This window comes from Microcaecilia unicolor, chromosome 7 (assembly GCF_901765095.1).
Source record: "Microcaecilia unicolor chromosome 7, aMicUni1.1, whole genome shotgun sequence".
In the NCBI taxonomy this organism is placed as follows: Eukaryota; Metazoa; Chordata; class Amphibia; order Gymnophiona; family Siphonopidae; genus Microcaecilia; species Microcaecilia unicolor.
Window position 1 is genome coordinate 236815700 of NC_044037.1, and position 17817 is coordinate 236833516.

The following is a 17817-nucleotide window of genomic DNA, read 5'->3' on the forward strand; positions in this document are numbered from 1 at the left end:
TCCCAATATCTGCAAGAAAATTTTATCCTGGGGTAATGTCACCAGGGTTGGATGTGAGTGTGCTTGAATGAAGTAATTGGGGATTGGTTCGTGGTGAAGGAAAAGTTTTTGTATGGAGTATGTTTGAGGTATAAGGTGGTATAGTGGTTAGAAGAGGGGGGGGAAGTAGAATAATATTGGGGACAATATTTGGTTTTGTCCGGGTGAATGTAACAGGGGGTTTAGGTTTAGCGAAAAAATACATTTGATACTTACCTGGGGGCTGTTGGGGGTTGCAGAGGGCAGCACAACGTTTTTCTGTCTCCTGGGGGTGTTTGCGCTTGCTCCCGGGAGTGAAGAGATGTTCGGGCCCAGGAAGGGGCCGGGAAGAGTGAGGGGAGCGCTGCTGGAGGCTCCCGATGGAGTTCGGTCTCGTTTTTGGGCCGGCGGCAGTGGCAGCAAGCCAGCGCTGCTTGGGGCAGGCAGCGCCATGATTTTTGGCTTCCGGGGACGAGTGAGTTCCCGGGGCCGAAGAGGGGAAGTGGCGCCTTTGTTCCGGGGCGCTGGTTGGTTGGGGCCGTTTTGTGGGGCCGGCGCAGAGGCGGGGCGTCGAGGGAGCGTCCCAGGCGTGTGTTGTGGGAGCCGAGAAGAGGCGGCCGAAGAAGAGGACGTCGGGGCGAGAGTGCATGAGGCGGCGCGCCTCATGCACACATCGCGAACGCGCGTTTTTCCGTTTAGGCCGAAGCCGGGGCCTAAATTTTGGGCCCGGCTTCGGAGCTTTTTTATTTTTGCCTCCGTTTTTGCGGGAAGACAGCGAGGACCGGAATCGAAGGCAGGGGTCGTGTGAGGGGAAAATCCCGGTCAAGGTAAGGGGTCTTTTGACCCGAAATTTTAATGTATTTATTTTTAAAATGTGTAAATTCGGTTTTTTATTTTTAAAAAATCAGGGATTTGTTTAATTTAAATTCTGTTTTTGGTTTTGGGGTTAGGGAATTTTTTAGGATTTTTGTAGTACTTTAGTTTTTTAATTTTTGTTTTTTAAATAGGAGTTTTAGACAGGAGTGGGTTTTATAGGGTTAGGAAAGGGTTAATTTTTTAAATTCGACAGGGTAGGTCCGGGAGGGAAGTTTGAAATTTTTGGGATAGTTTTTAATTGGATTTGGGAATTTTAGAGGGGTCTGGGATAGTTTGTTTGAAGGCGGACGTCAGAATTTGGGATTTTTAAAATTGGAAAACAGGGATGGATAGGGAATGGGGAGTTTAATTTTTGGGTGAAGTTTGGAGTGATTTGAGAAAATTTTAAGGTGATTTTGGTTAATTAATATGATTTTCCATTAAAGTCTATGGGGTTTTATTTTTTAAAATGGAGCTGTAGCAGCGCTGGCCAACATTCCGCAGGTCAGCTCAGCCAGCTTGGAATGTTTAAAAGGGATAGTGATTGGCTGAGCTGGTCTCGGAATGGCAAGCCAGCGCTGGTCTCCCTGGAAACGGTGGTTGAGGCAGTTGGTCAGAAGGTGTTGGTCAGTCAAGGAGAGAGGTGTGTGGTGTGTGAGGGGAGAAAGTGGAAGGTGTTTGAAGGGAAAAAGTGCAGGAATTTGAGAAATTTTGAAGGAAAAAATAATTAGAGAATAGTTTATTATTGAGGGGGTTATAGTGGTTTAGTGGGGAAGTTTGGGTAAAATTTATTAAGTTTAGGAAATAGGACTAATAGTAACTGGGTTTGTTAGGGGTGCGGGTTGTGAGTTATATAAAGGGGTGTTTGGGAATATAGTAGGGGTGTAATAGTTAAGGAATTTTTGGAATTTAAAATAGTTTTTTTTAGGAGTTAAGTGTTAAATTACTGAAGTGGTTAGAACACAATATAGAAGTATGAATGGAATATAAAGTGATATAAAGTATTGTGAAAGAGTAGTGAAAGTGCCTAAGACCGGCCAACACTTTTACATTAGTGTAAGTTAGGGAAAGAAAAAATAGTTAGAAAAGGAGAAGACTTGAGAAAAAGGGACAAACTATACTTATTTTAATTTTAATAATTAGATAAACCACAGTGTAAAACCTTCCTAGCAGGCAGAATTTCTGCCGTTACCCAGAGCAGACAGGGTTTTCTCTCCATTTATTTTGGTTTTAAGGGGAGGTTTAGGAGGAAGACCAGCTGTGCATTTAAGAAAATCTACAAGGGCCCCGGCGCAAGAAAGATTTCACCGGCACGCTTGGAATCAAAGGAATTGATACACCGACAGCTAAGTGACTGAGATACTGGGACTGAGTATCAAGGGGAAAGTGGGGGTTACTTACCTTAAAAGGGAAAAAAAAGGGAGAAGAGAAAAAAATCCAAATCAAATACTTACCTGTTCCTGAAGAGGGGGGGGGGGGGGAAGAAAAGGTGACATTTCCTGCAAAACATAAAGGGGAACACAAAGTATCAAATTCCGGAGAAACATCTTTTGGGAGAGTACAAAGAATTGTTAACAGGGGAAAGATTTAGTGAAAACAAAAACATTATACTTATCTGATGTCTGTTCTGGTTCTGCTGTAATAATACCTGGAAAGAGAAAAGAAGCGAGTTTATATTTCTTTTTAAATTATTCATGTACATAAATTGTGGGACAATGTATAATTGTGTAAGTTGTCTTTAATTTACTTTGAAGTTGAATTTAAAATAAATACCTACTTATTGCATTGAAAAGAACTCTGTGACTGATTGAGTTGTGTGGGACCAAAAGGGAGAATCCTAAATTTAGTTTCATTTTCCTCTTCCATTCTTAGAGAGTGGAAGACGAGGATAGTGATTCTAACACATTTCCGGTAACTTATAGTGTGCTCGCATCCAGGCCCGATTACAAACACCTGATTTTGGGGTGAGCACACAGTTACAGCTGAGGTGCCGGAAGTGCCGGTTAGAATACGCTAACCGCTTTTACCACATCCTCTGGCAATGAGTTCCAGAGCTTAACTATGTGCTGAGTGAAAAAATATTTTTTCCTATTTGTTTTAAAAGTATTTCCATGTAACTTCATTGAGTGTTCCATAGTCTTTGTACTTATATTGATTAATTTCTACTCATTCTACACCACTCAGGATTTTGTAGACCTCAATCATATCTCCCCTCAGCCGTCTCTTTTCCAAGATGAAGAGCCCTAACCTCTTTAGCCTTTCCTCTTATGAGAGGAGTTCAATCCCCTTTATCATTTTGGTTGCTCTTCTTTGAACCTTTTCTAATTCCACTATATCTTTTTTTTTTTTTAATATGGCAACCAGAACTGAATAATCAAAAAAATCTTAAATTGTCTGGAGTGCAATGATATATCTCAAAAACACAAAAAAAATCACTCCTACTATACAATCTGTAGGTGAGTGCAGGACACTAGACTATGATAGAAAAATTATATAAATAAAGTAGCCTCAATAGCCCAGGGAACCTATAATTAGGACTCCACTGAATTGGCCAACATTCATTACCGGAGCAACATGTGACTGGAAGAAACGAATCAGCCACTGGAAATTCTACAACTGTTGACATTTGGGAACCAGGATACTCTGATTACAGAAGAGGCAAAAAACCTGCGTTTCAAGCTAAGTGATTGATTTTTGAGCGTTGGGGCTGATTCTAGATGACCAGTAAATATTGTAGTTGTGCTTTACTTTTGAATTTCTCCAGTTCACACTATTAAGAGGTTTATGAAGGTAATCTATAAGTTCTTTATATCCATTAAATACTCTCTGTAGTGGTGTGCATTGACTTTGACAGTTTTATAACAGTTAAAATACTCCGCTTTCCGTTTTTTGCTCACAGTATCTTTTTCTCCCTGAGATAGGGAGTTTTTTTGTTGTCTGTGAGTTTTTTCGGAAGGCAGGAGGAGCCCATGATGTTGGCCAATTCAGTGGAGTCCTAATTATAGGTTCCCTGGGCTATTGAGGCTACTTTATTTATATAATTTTTCTATCATAGTCTAGTGTCCTGCACTCACCTACAGATTGTATAGTAGAACCAGAACTGAATGAAATACACTAGGTGAAGTTGCACCATGGAGCAATACAGAGGCATTATAGTATTCTTAGTCTTATTTACCATCCCTTTCCTAATGATTCCTAGCATCCTGTTTGCTTTTTTGGCTGCCACAGCACACTGGACAGAAGATTTCAATGTATTGTCTACAATGACACCTAGATCTTTTTCTTGGGTGCTGACCCCAAGGTAGAACCTAACATCAGGTAACTATGATTTGGATTGTTCTTCCCAATGTGCCTCACTTTGCATTTGTATCCACATTAAATTTCATCTGCCATTTGGATGCCCAGTCTTCCAATTTCCTAAGGTTTTCCTGCAATATTTCACAGTCTGCACGTGTTTTAACAACCTTGAATAGTTTTGTGTCATCTACAAATTTAATCACCATCTACAAATTTAATCACCTCATTCATTGTTCTGATTTCCATATTATTTATAAATATATTAAATAGCACTGGCCTCAGTACAGATCCCTGTGGCAATCCACTATTCATCCTCCTACATTGAGAAAAATTGCCATTTAACTGTCCAATAACCAATTCATAACCCACAACAGAACATTGCATCCTATCCCATTGCTTTTTAATTTTCTCAGGAGTCTCTCATCAGGAACTTTGCCAAAAGCTTTCTTAAAATCTAGATACACTATATCAATTGGCTCACCTTTATCCACATGTTTATTCACGTCTTCAAAGAAATGAAGCAAATTGGTGAGGCAAAACTTCCCTTCACTGAAACAATGCTGACTCTGTCCCATTAAACCATGTTTATCTATGTGGTCCATAATTTTATTCTTTATAATAGTTTCCACTATTTACCCGACACTGATGTCAGGCTTACCGGTCTATAATTTCCTGGAACCCTTTTTAAGTATTGGTATCACAATGGCCACCCTCCAATCTTCAGGCACTACAAATGATTTTAATGACAGTTTACAGATTACTAACAACAGATCAGTAATTTCGTGTTTGAGTTCTTTTAGTACCCTTGGATGCATGCCATCCAGGCCAGGTGATTTACTACCTTTTAATTTGTTGATTTGGCTCAGTACATTGCCCTTAAACCACCTGGGCAGCAGGAGAGAGCCTACAGGAACAGAAAAATGTTTCATTCTATTAATACGCAAGTAGGTTGCAACACTAGGCTCCTCGTAACAGATGTGTATGCCAGATTCCCTCATTTATGTCACAATGCCTTCATTCTGGACCAGTCCAGGCCGGGGCAGGAGTGTGCCAACAATCGTCTGGGGGATGCCTGGTTGTTAAGTAAATACAAGCAACAAGTGTCTGTGTTTATCGCTCAGGTATTGAAACTGCATGTAGACACACACAGCAGTATGGCAGAGCTGATCTTTGCACCACATCTATGCATGTAGTGCAATTCATATCCCTCCACCCCCTTCAATTTTGGCAGAGGCATACATATGGGCTCAGGATCATGCATGCATGATTATGAGCACTGTCACATACAGTGGGGGAAATAAGTATTTGATCCCTTGCTGATTTTGTAAGTTTGCCCACTGACAAAGACATGAGCAGCCCATAATTGAAGGGTAGGTTATTGGTAACAGTGAGAGATAGCACATCACAAATTTAATCCGGAAAATCACATTGTGGAAAGTATATGAATTTATTTGCATTCTGCAGAGGGAAATAAGTATTTGATCCCCCACCAACCAGTAAGAGATCTGGCCCCTACAGATCAGGTAGATGCTCCAAATCAACTCGTTACCTGCATGACAGACAGCTGTCGGCAATGGTCACCTGTATGAAAGACACCTGTCCACAGACTCAGTGAATCAGTCAGACTCTAACCTCTACAAAATGGCCAAGAGCAAGGAGCTGTCTAAGGATGTCAGGGACAAGATCATACACCTGCACAAGGCTGGAATGGGCTACAAAACCATCAGTAAGACGCTGGGCGAGAAGGAGACAACTGTTGGTGCCATAGTAAGAAAATGGAAGAAGTACAAAATGACTGTCAATCGACAAAGATCTGGGGCTCCACGCAAATCTCACCTCGTGGGGTATCCTTGATCATGAGGAAGGTTAGAAATCAGCCTACAACTACAAGGGGGGAACTTGTCAATGATCTCAAGGCAGCTGGGACCACTGTCACCACGAAAACCATTGGTAACACATTACGACATAACGGATTGCAATCCTGCAGTGCCCGCAAGGTCCTCCTGCTCCGGAAGGCACATGTGATGGCCCGTCTGAAGTTTGCCAGTGAACACCTGGATGATGCCGAGAGTGATTGGGAGAAGGTGCTGTGGTCAGATGAGACAAAAATTGAGCTCTTTGGCATGAACTCAACTCGCCGTGTTTGGAGGAAGAGAAATACTGCCTATGACCCAAAGAACACCGTCCCCACTGTCAAGCATGGAGGTGGAAATGTTATGTTTTGGGGGTGTTTCTCTGCTAAGGGCACAGGACTACTTCACCGCATCAATGGGAGAATGGATGGGGCCATGTACCGTACAATTCTGAGTGACAACCTCCTTCCCTCCGCCAGGGCCTTAAAAATGGGTCGTGGCTGGGTCTTCCAGCACGACAATGACCCAAAACATACAGCCAAGGCAACAAAGGAGTGGCTCAGGAAGAAGCACATTAGGGTCATGGAGTGGCCTAGCCAGTCACCAGACCTTAATCCCATTGAAAACTTATGGAGGGAGCTGAAGCTGCGAGTTGCCAAGCGACAGCCCAGAACTCTTAATGATTTAGAGATGATCTGCAAAGAGGAGTGGACCAAAATTCCTCCTGACATGTGTGCAAACCTCATCATCAACTACAGAAGACGTCTGACCGCTGTGCTTGCCAACAAGGGTTTTGCCACCAAGTATTAGGTCTTGTTTGCCAGAGGGATCAAATACTTATTTCCCTCTGCAGAATGCAAATAAATTCATATACTTTCCACAATGTGATTTTCCGGATTTAATTTGTGATGTGCTATCTCTCACTGTTACCAATAACCTACCCTTCAATTATGGGCTGCTCATGTCTTTGTCAGTGGGCAAACTTACAAAATCAGCAAGGGATCAAATACTTATTTCCCCCACTGTATGCCTCTCAGCATTGGCCCAGATTCCAGCACTGCCTGTGTCACCTCTGCTGATGCCTACTGGCCAAACATGTGCACCACAGAGCCTAACCCTGCTTTGAATTTACCATTTTCCATTTTCTCATTTCAACACCCTAAATGTTAGGGATATACCCCTTGAAAAGGTGGCTGATAACACCTGTGCAGCAACCTCAGATGTCCCAGAAAGAGTGCTACAATTCTACCCACCAGCAGACATGTGCCATAATAGAGTGCACCTTTGGCCTACTGAAAAACAGGTTTCGTTGCCTGGATAGGACAGGTGGTGACTTCCTTTACAGCCCTGAAAAGGTCTGTGATATTTTTACAGCTTGCTGCATATTACACAACATAGCCACCCAAAAGGGAACAGCTTTACCAGAACAGGAAGTCACTGAAGACCATGACAGAGGTGCCACCTTCCACAAGGATCATCCTGGGCCCATCATGAAACGAGCATCCACTGCTGCAGCTGAAGCAGTCAGGCAGAGATTGATATGAGAAGCATTTTAAGTTATGCAGTTACCAACACTGAATATCAGCTGACACCTGCATAACCTCAAAATGGTTCTTCAACCCCTCTGATTCCCTTCCCCCCAAGAAGCCCCAGATTAGCACAGGATATTCAATGCTGATGCCAGGACATGGCCCAGAATTGAATATCTGGGACTAATGTAGCCAGTGGCAGTCACTGAATATCATCTGGAGTAGTTTTCCTGAATGATCCACTACTACTACTGAGTGCTTTCTAATGGATCTTCCCATCTGCCAGTCATGAAACTGCTTCTAATGGTACTTTTGATGATTGGATCATCTGGACTGAAGACTGAATACATGAGGGTCCATCATGCAATGATAAATTTCATTGCAAATACATACATCTCTTTATGCTTCTACTATGCACATCACTGGTAGTTAGTAATATGTAATTCATTGTTAAAATCAAGCATGGTACCAGAAGATTAGAGGGTGGCCAATGTAACCCTGATTTTTAAAAAGAGTACCAGAGGTGATACAGGAAATTACAGACTGGTGATGTTGACATAGGTGCTGGGCAAAATGGTAGAGACTATTATAAAGAACAAAATTACAGAGCATATACATATGCATGGAGTCGAACCCTCAACAACCACACTCCCGAGGAAGCAGATAAAGAAACGGAGGCTCTCTGTTGAGCGTTCCCGACTGCATATGCCACAACTCAGATAAGTGTAAAAAACTAAAAACGTGATGGTTAAATGAAAAACAATTTATACAGCATATCTTTAAAATTACAAGGAGGTTTTTTAGACTGATGATGATGTTGCACCTTATCCTAAACAGAGTGGTCAATCACTGGCAAAGGAAAGGAAGCAGTCTGCAAATAGAAATAGTGCGAGAGCACTGTGCAGAATCTCTGAAGTATTTTCCTCCATTAGAGAGTGAAAGTTTCTAAAGAGAGTATAACTTGCATTCCAGAGTGCTATTTGAAATAAGAGTTATGAGTGAAATATGCATATAAATGCCAAAAAAACAGCTATGTACTATTCTGTAAATAGGAGTATATCTTCAATAGAACATATTTTACAGTTGAAGTCTGGGCAGAGCATGAGCAGGGCACACGCTTATTGGGTAACATATAGAATATTATAAATTATGTGTGCATTTCCCAAATTCCAGAGTAAGCATTTACACTCAGCTCTGTGACTGGTGAAAGTGCTCATACCTAGGCACATACACGCATATATATCGGATATACTAATATTCTATGACGTATAAAGGAAAGCAAGTGCCTACTTTCCTTTATAGAATAGGTTCCACCTAGGTACCTATTTATAGAATATCAGCCAGGACCCGCATATGCTGCAGCGGACAGCGCACTGTGAATTAGCCCTGGATATTCAGTGCTGGTGCCTGGACATGACCTGGCACTGAATATCCATGTCTAATTTAGCTGATCACACAGCGTTTTAACAAGACGCTGAGTGTCACCAGCTGAATATCGGCCAGTACAATACCACACTTCTCGTCATGCATGCAGAATACAGACCAATGTTCACCAAATGTAGAATAAGAGATCACACACTAGAAATAAACATATACATAAAAACTGAATTGGAAACCCCAATATGTCAAATTCTTCTTGCAATGTAGCACTGGAGAAAGCTTTGTTTTAGGGTAACTATTGCTCAAATAGTGTGCTCTATTCTTCATTAATGCATTTGTTGATAAATAGTTTGAAAAACAGTGCACACTATTGGCAACATAGGAAAAAAAGCAAAATTTGGGGTTTTTCTTGTTTCAGTTTAAAAAATGACATGAAATAACATGAGAAATTGCATTGACAGTCTCCATGCCATTTGACACGCATGCACATCCCTAATAAAAATAAAACCACAATTTATTCATGTGTTTTCTTCAAAATAAAAAGGCCAAAACATGGGGTAGAACTCCACAGTCTTCTATGAAAGCAGAGTTTTCTCCACTCTTGTCTTTTCTCTTCATTGATGATAGGTTGTCTCTATCTCTTCCTTCTGGTTCCTCTGATATTCTTACCTCTTGCTGCTATGGGGACACAGAGTAATCCTTCCTCCTCCTTCATCCAGTGGATCTTGCATAGAGTCACGTAGTTGCTGGTCCCTTTCTCATAAGTGCTAGCTGCAAAAGGGCCAACATTCTAACATTGTAGGGTCCAGGCTATCCTACCCGAGTCCTGGCTGCCCTTCTAGCAGAGTTTGATGCTGAAGCTGGATGTAGACTTTGTTGTGGACCTCTGTTCTCCAGTCCTAGCTACACAAGGACTAACACCAACTGTATGGTCCAGGCATTCATCCTTGAGTTCTGGCTTCCTACTAGCTGAGCTGGAGCTACTGAAAGAAACTAAACCCCTACCCTCAGGGGATTTTATAATACTCACATACAAGATTCTTAGAGCATATCCTTTTTGGATGAATCACCAAAATGCTTCTTCCAGCATTCAGATACTGTGGGGGATCAAAACCCATTCAAAAGTTTCTAGGTACAAGCATTCCTCCAAAGATAAAGGATCTTTATCTAATATATCACAAGGAAAACTTGGAGGGGGTAAATGGCATCCCCTACACATTGATGACTGGTTTTTTATCCATTTTCTAAGATTACATTTTTAAAAGAAAATGTTAGGTTAGCTAGTCTATCTCTTAAGTATAACCCTACACCTGTGATTGGATGTTTGTGTGCTTTGTAGGGATTACCTTGAAGAAATTATTAGGAGTCCTGATGAGTGGTGGGAGTCAACTGCCTCAGTGAACTCACTGCCTGACCACAACCAAAGTCTTTGTCTATCCTCATGAAGCAGGATGGAAAGATCCTACTATATTTTAGGGTGAGATTCAGGCTTCTGTTGCCTAAATATAAAACTGCACGTTTTCGTCTCTGGCTAAGAGACTTTCCCAGCTAGTACCTAATAGGCTCCCTGTTATCAGTCTGTGAAAGACACAACAAGCTACAGCCAGATGTGAACATATCTGGTTTTCAGACATGTTCTGGCTACTAGAATAAACCCCTGACTCATCCATGCTCTTCCCATGGCCATGCCCCCTTTTCAGTTGCGTGCTAAAAGATTTATGCCCGCATCTTTATAGAATAGCGCTTAGCAAGGTGTGCAAATTGTTGCCAATTAACGCCAGAAAATCCACACCAAGTTTTCCAAAATTAAGAAGAAGATTGGAACATAGTCTGCCTAACATCAGGATTAGTGTAGAGGGCTTGCTGTGTTATTATTTTTCTTGTAGGATCAAAACATATATGTTTCCCCCCAGTTTACTAAGCCACACAGCAATGCCAACACAGCCCATTCAAAGTGAATGGGTTGTGTCATCAATCGCGCATGGCAGCTGCTAGCACAGCTTAGTAAACAGGGGGGAGGGGTTTTCTGTTATTCCTATTCTCCTTTTTTTCATACAGTTCCAGAGCTCAGTCTTATTGCAAAAAAAAAAATACTTTTTAAAAATCATAGCTCATGCTAAGGGGAACCGGTTGATATTGTGTATCTGGATTTCCAAAAGGTGTTTGACAAGGTACCTCATGAAAGGCTACAGAGGAAATTGGAGGGTCATGGGATAGGAGGAAATGTCCTATTGTGGATTAAAAACTGGTTGAAGGATAGGAAACAGAGAGTGAGGTTAAATGGGCAGTATTCACAATGGAGAAGGGTAGTTAGTGGGGTTCCTCAGGGGTCTGTGCTAGGACCGCTGCTTTTTAATATATTTATAAATGATTTAGAGATGGGAGTAACTAGCGAGGTAATTAAATTTGCTGATGACACAAAGTTATTCAAAGTTGTTAAATTGCTACAGGATTGTGAAAAATTACAAGAGGACCTTACGAGACTGGGAGACTGGGCGGCTAAATGGCAGATGACGTTTAATGTGAGCAAGTGCAAGGTGATGCATGTGGGAAAAAAGAACCCGAATTATAGCTAGGTCATGCAAGGTTCCACGTTAGGAGTTATGGACCAAGAGAGGGATCTGGGTGTCGTCGTCGATAATACGCTGAAACCTTCTGCTCAGTGTGCTGCTGCGGCTAGGAAAGCGAATAGAATGTTGGGTATTATTAGGAAAGGTATGGAAAACAGGTGTGAGGATGTTATAATGCCGTTGTATCGCTCCATGGTGCGACCGCACCTTGAGTATTGTGCTCAATTCTGGTCGCCGCATCTCAAGAAAGATATAGTAGAATTGGAAAAGGTGCAGAGAAGGGCGACTAAAATGATAGCGGGGATGGGACGACTTCCCTATGAAGAAAGATTAAGGAGGCTAGGGCTATTCAGCTTGGAGAAGAGACGGCTGAGGGGAGACATGATAGAGGAATATAAAATAATGAGTGGAGTGGAACAGGTGGATGTTAAGCGTCTGTTCACGCTTTCCAAAAATACTAGGACTAGGGGGCATGCGATGAAACTACAGTGTAGTAAATTTAAAACAAATCAGAGAAAATGTTTCTTCACCCAACGTATAATTAAACTCTGGAATTCATTGCCGGAGAAAGTGCTAAAGGCGGTTAGCTTAGCAGAGTTTAAAAAGGGGTTGGACGGTTTCCTAAAGGACAAGTCCATAAACCGCTACTAAATGGACTTGGGAAAAATCCACAATTCCAGGAATAACATGTAGAGAATGTTTGTACGTTTGGGAAGCTTGCCAGGTGCCCTTGGCCTGGATTGGCCGCTGTTGTGGACAGGATGCTGGGCTCGATGGACCCTTGGTCTTTTCCCAGTATGGCATTACTTATGTACTTATGCTACTGGAATGATTCCAGATTTCTCTTAGATTACAACTAATTTTATTGCTGTAAAAATAAATAGCCATTGCAGAAATATACTAGAACATGGCATTTTATCAATTAAAAATAAAGTTTCTTTATTTCATCTTGCTTTAACAGAAAGAATAATTGAAGACCATGAACTAGTGATTGAACTGCAGTCAAACTGGGGAATGGAAGAAGCAAACAGATTGTGTTTTAGAAAAAATTATGCAAAGTATGAATTTTTTAAAAACCCAGTGGTAAGTTAAAACAATAACATGATATAAAATCCAAGCACATATTTCTAACTTAAATTAAGATGTCGTGCAGTTTGATGGCTTTTACGATTTAAGACTCCTGTAGACTCCACAGTAGTATGAAGAGACATATAATACTATATAATATTCACATTGCCTATTTAATAATACTTATAGATTCACAAGAATATATTTGTCTCATATGGCAGAGGGCTATGATTAGAAATTCAGGCTACTCTAGATACTGTAAGTCTCGAACAGAAAATCACAAAAATAGAAACTGACATGAAACCTTCATCTATAAAACTAAGGGGCTGTTTCTAAAGTGCAGTAAAATTTGCATTTACTGCATATTATTTGCAAACATTAATGCACATTAACTGTAAAGCCTGTGTGAATAGGCCCAGCATCTACCCATGCTATTATAGCAAAGTAAATACTTGTATTACATGTGTAAGGGGCAAATCTATAAACTAGGTGCTTACATTTATGTACATGTTATATGTGTAAATATTTAGAATAATGGCATATATGTATGTGCATACATACATGCATAATTGCCAATATTTTTCCTTAGTGCTATCCATTTAACTCATGTAGTGTATATTTGCAAGGGGGTAAACACAGGGGTAGAGCATGGGTGAAACATAAGTAAGGTTTCTACTTATGCAGGTAACTTACAGAACACTGTATGTTATATGTGTTTTCCACCCGCATTTAGGCAGCCAAATGTACTCCAACTTTATGGCTTGTGTTAGTATGGGCATCTAGATGTTAGGCACTCTGGGCTTGATATTCAGACAGTGGTCAGTGATGAGACCAGATATTCAATGCTGGACCATTTCTGTTGACCAGCATTGAGTATCTGGAGGAACTTCTCACACTTCCACCTTTAACTTCTCTCATGCAGTTAGCAGGTGGTAGAAATAACACTTTACTATTTAGTATTAATTTCCAAGTCTTTCCCAACTATTTGGTATCCTTTCTCCTTTGAGTTTAGATGCTATACAAGTTTATTTACTGAGCCTTTGTTATTTCTCTTAGTGGGTGGTGACAGGGTTACTGTGCTCTTATGTAGTGGTGGTAGTTAATTGTCTTCATATGGATGTGGGCTTCCTGAGTGCTGAATGCTTGACTAAGCGAACAGGTGAAGGATAGGCCCCTGGGTGGTGAAATTTCCCCTGACACAGATAGGAAGTTGGCCCTCACCAATGTCACTGCTTGCAGCCTTCAATCCCTTCCATGACTGGATCTACAGATGTCAGCAGCTTCAACATTTGCCTTTCTCTGAGATTTAGGATCCAGTGTCCTCGTGGACATTGCTTCAGAGGGACAGCTATGGCTCAGACTGACATTTCTGAATGGAAACACTTCAGTCTGTTTCTCCAGGCTTGAGGGGACAGCTGATTAACAGGCTGGCAACCTAAGGATCTGGTGGGCCTCCACTCAGTCCCCTTCTACATCCTTCACAGAATATGAAAATATGCATTTTTGCAGCATGCTACACTTTTAAGTAGTATCAATGGTTTTCATTCGTCAATGTTTTTCCCCCACCTAGTATTTATGGAAAAGTGCTTGGTAAATAAGATTTCATTATTATGTGCATTTTGGTATGCTAGATAAAAAACAGTTGGTAGACCCTTGAGATTAGAACTGTGGTTATCAAACATGTCCTGGGAATTGGGTTTTCAGGATATCCACAATGAATAAGTTGTATCTAAATGCAATAGAGGAATTAGACACAAATTTATCTAATGAATATTCATTGTGGATATCCTAAAATTCTGACTGGCTGGGGGTAACATAGTATCACGCTCATTTTCAAAGCACTTAGCCTTCCAAAGTTCCATAGAAACCTATGGAACTTTGGAAGGCTAAATGCTTTGAAAATATGCATGTATAGTAACATAGTAGATGACGGCAGAAAAAGGCCTGCACAGTCCATCTAGTCTGCCCAACAAGATAAACTCATATGTGCTACTTCTTGTGTATACCTTACCTTGATTTGTATCTGCCATTTTCATGGCACAGACCGTAGAAGTCTTGCCCAGCACTAGCCCCGCCTCCCAAACACCAGCCCCGCCTCCCAATCTCGGCTAAGTTTCTGAGGATCCATTCCTTCTGAACAGGATTCCTTTATGTTTATCCCACGTATGCTTGAATTCCGCTACCGTTTTCATCTCCACCACCTCCCGCGGGAGGGCATTCCAAGTATTACCACTCTCTCCGTGAAAAAATACTTCCTGACATTTTTCTTGAGTCTGCCCCCCTTAAATCTCATATCATGTCCTCTAGTTCTACTGCCTTCCCATCTACGGAAAAGGTTCATTTGCGGATTAATACCTTTCAAATATTTGAACGCCTGTATCATATCACCCCTGTTTCTCCTTTCCTCCAGGATATACATGTTCAGGTCAGCAAGTCTCTCCTCATACGTCTTGTAACGCAAATCCCATACCATTTTTTTTAGCTTTTCTTTGCACCGCTTCAATTCTTTTTACATCCTTAGCAAGGTACGGCCTCCAAAACTGAACACAATACTCCAGGTGGGGCCTCACCAACGACTTATGTTTTCCACTCCCTCCCTGGTGTCCACTCTGTTGCAAATCTTAGTATCATCCGCAAAAAGGCAAATTTTACCTTCTAACCCTTCGGCAATGTCACTCACAAATATATTGAACAGAATCGGACCCAGCACCAATCCCTGAGGCACTCCACTACTCACCTTCCCCTCCTCCGAGCGAATTCCATTAACCACCACCCTCTGGTTTCTGTCCGTCAACCAGTTCCTAATCCAGTTAACCACTTCAGGTCCTATCTTCAGCCTGTCCAGTTTATTCAAGAGCCTCCTGTGGGGAACCGTGTCAAAAGCTTTGCTGAAATTTAAGTAGATTATGTCCATAACACGTCCTTGATTCAATTCTCCAGTCACCCAGTCAAAGAATTCAATGAGATTCGCTTAAGACCTGTGGAATGTGTTTGCTGTAACCTGTAACCTATCCCAGGATAGGGATGGGGACCACTACACTAGAAGATTGTCTAGTCTAGTTTCCTTGAGCTTGTGCTAAAGTTAATGCTGCTTTCCACAATAAATTTCCGTAGGATGAGTAGGGTTAATATTTGGTTGTTTAAACCTAAAACTCCAAAAATCTCTTATTAACACTATTCCCTTTCCCCAGTGGCGTAGCAAGGGGGGGGCGGAAGGTGTGGTCCGCCCCGGGTGTCAGCACAAGGGGGGGGGGTGCTCCACTGCTCCCGCTGCTTCCGGGCACCCTCCCGCACCCAAAATCCGCCCCCCTCCTGCACCCAAAATCCGCCCCCCTCCATGGGCGCCTTGTAGAACCCTCCTCCTCCTTCCTTCCCGCCCATGGCAGCCCTCCTCCTCCTCTCTGCCCCCCCCCCACGTATCACAACCTTTTACTTCCTGTAGTGGCAGCGACGTCAGTTACTTACGAAGAAATCTGCAGGCTCCCCTCCGGCTTCAGCTTCTCCCTTCGCTCTTCACACAGTGAGTGTCCCACCTTTGTGGAAACAGGAAATGCGTCATCGCGAAGGCGGGACATTCACTGTGTGAAGAACGAAGGGAGAAGCTGAAGCCAGAGGGGAACCTGCAGTGCCTTCTTTGTAACGGAACTGATGCCACTGCCACCACGGGAAGTAAAAGGTTGTGATACAGGGGGGGGGCAGGGAGGAGGAGGAGGGCTGCCATGGGCAGGAAGGAAGAAACGGAGAGGGCAGGGGAGAGAGGAGAATGCTGGACATGGATGGGAGGGGAGAGCAGGGAGAGAGAACAGATTGCTGGGCATGGGGGAGAGAAGGGGAGGGCATGGGGGAGAGAAGAGGTCACTGGAGGGGGAGGGCATGGGGAGAGAAGAGATCGCTGGAGGGAAGGGCAGGGGCGGAGAATTGCTGGATGTGGGTGGATGGATGGAGGGGAGGGCAGGAAGGAACGGAGAGGAGGGCTGTGGGGGAGCTGAGGGAGGGCAGGGAGAATCGCTGGACATGGATGGGAGGGAAGGGCATGGGAAGAGAAGAGATCACTAGAGAGGAGGGGAGGGCAGGGGAGAGAGGAGAATTGCTGATGGTTGGATGGAGGGAGCAGGGGAGAGAGGAAATTTGCTGGATATGAATGGATGGAGGAGGGATAGAGGAGAGGAGAATTGCTGGGCATGGATGAATGAATGGGGGCAGGGGAGAGAGGAAATTTGAAGCATATGGGTGGATGGAGGAGACGGCAGGAGAGAATGGAGAGTTCCTGGACATAGATGGAGAATTGCTGGATATGGATGGATGAATGGGGGCAGGGGAGAGAGGAAATTTGAAGGATATGGGTGGATGGAGGAGACGGCAGGAGAGAATGGAGAGTTCCTGGACATAGATGGAGAATTGCTGGATATGGATGGATGAATGGGGCCAGAGGAGTGAGGAAATTTGAAGGATATGGGTGGATGGAGGAGACGGCAGGGGAGAATGGAGAGTTGTTGGACATGGATGGATGGATGGAGGGGAGGAAAGTCAGGAAGGAAATGCACATGGATGGAAAAGAGAAGAGAGGAGAAATGTTGGACAAGGATGGAGGGAAGGAAAGACAAAGGAAGGAGATGCACATGGAGAGAGGGCAGATCCTAGATGGAAGGAGCAGGGAGAGAGGGCAGACTTTGGATGGAGGGGACAGGAGAGAGAGGGCAGACACTGGATGGCAGGGAGAGAGAGAGAAGGCAGATGCTGGATGGAAGGAAGACAGTGAAAAGAAGATGAGGAAAGCAGAAACCAGCGACAACAAACTGCAAGTAAAATATATATTTTTATTTTTTTTCTTTAGTATAAAGTAGCATTGTAGCTGTGTTAATAAATAGAACATGGAAATAAGGTAATCTTTATTGGACTAATTTTAATATATTTTGACTAACTTTCGGAGAACAAAACCCCCTTCCTCAGGCCATGATAGGATATTGTAAAATCACTATACTGTACTGATCTGATCTGATCTGAGGAAGGAGGTTTTGGTCTCTGAAAGCTAAATGTATTAGTCCAATAAAATGGTGGTATTTTATTTTCTGTTTCTGTGGTGTTGCATTGTATGCTCAGTCTGGCCTCTTGGGGGGTTCAGTTTAATTTTTGTCTAAATAGAAAGTTTGATTACTTATTCTATAGTGGTTTAGGGTTTATCTGTGTTTGTGAAAAAGACACAGCTTTCAGTTGGCATTGACTGTGCAGGATTGACGATCTGTATTA

General features: G+C 42.5%; 1 protein-coding gene across 2 annotated transcripts in view; it reads left to right on the forward strand.

The window, feature by feature from the left end:
* GRB14 (growth factor receptor bound protein 14) overlaps positions 1 to 17817 on the forward strand; it is a 158401-nt gene that overhangs the window by 44273 nt on the left and 96311 nt on the right. For both annotated transcript variants that reach the window (XM_030210563.1, XM_030210564.1), the window contains exon 3: positions 12464 to 12585. In XM_030210563.1, coding sequence (XP_030066423.1) covers positions 12464 to 12585 — 122 coding nt within the window. The remainder of the gene's footprint in view (positions 1 to 12463; positions 12586 to 17817) is intronic.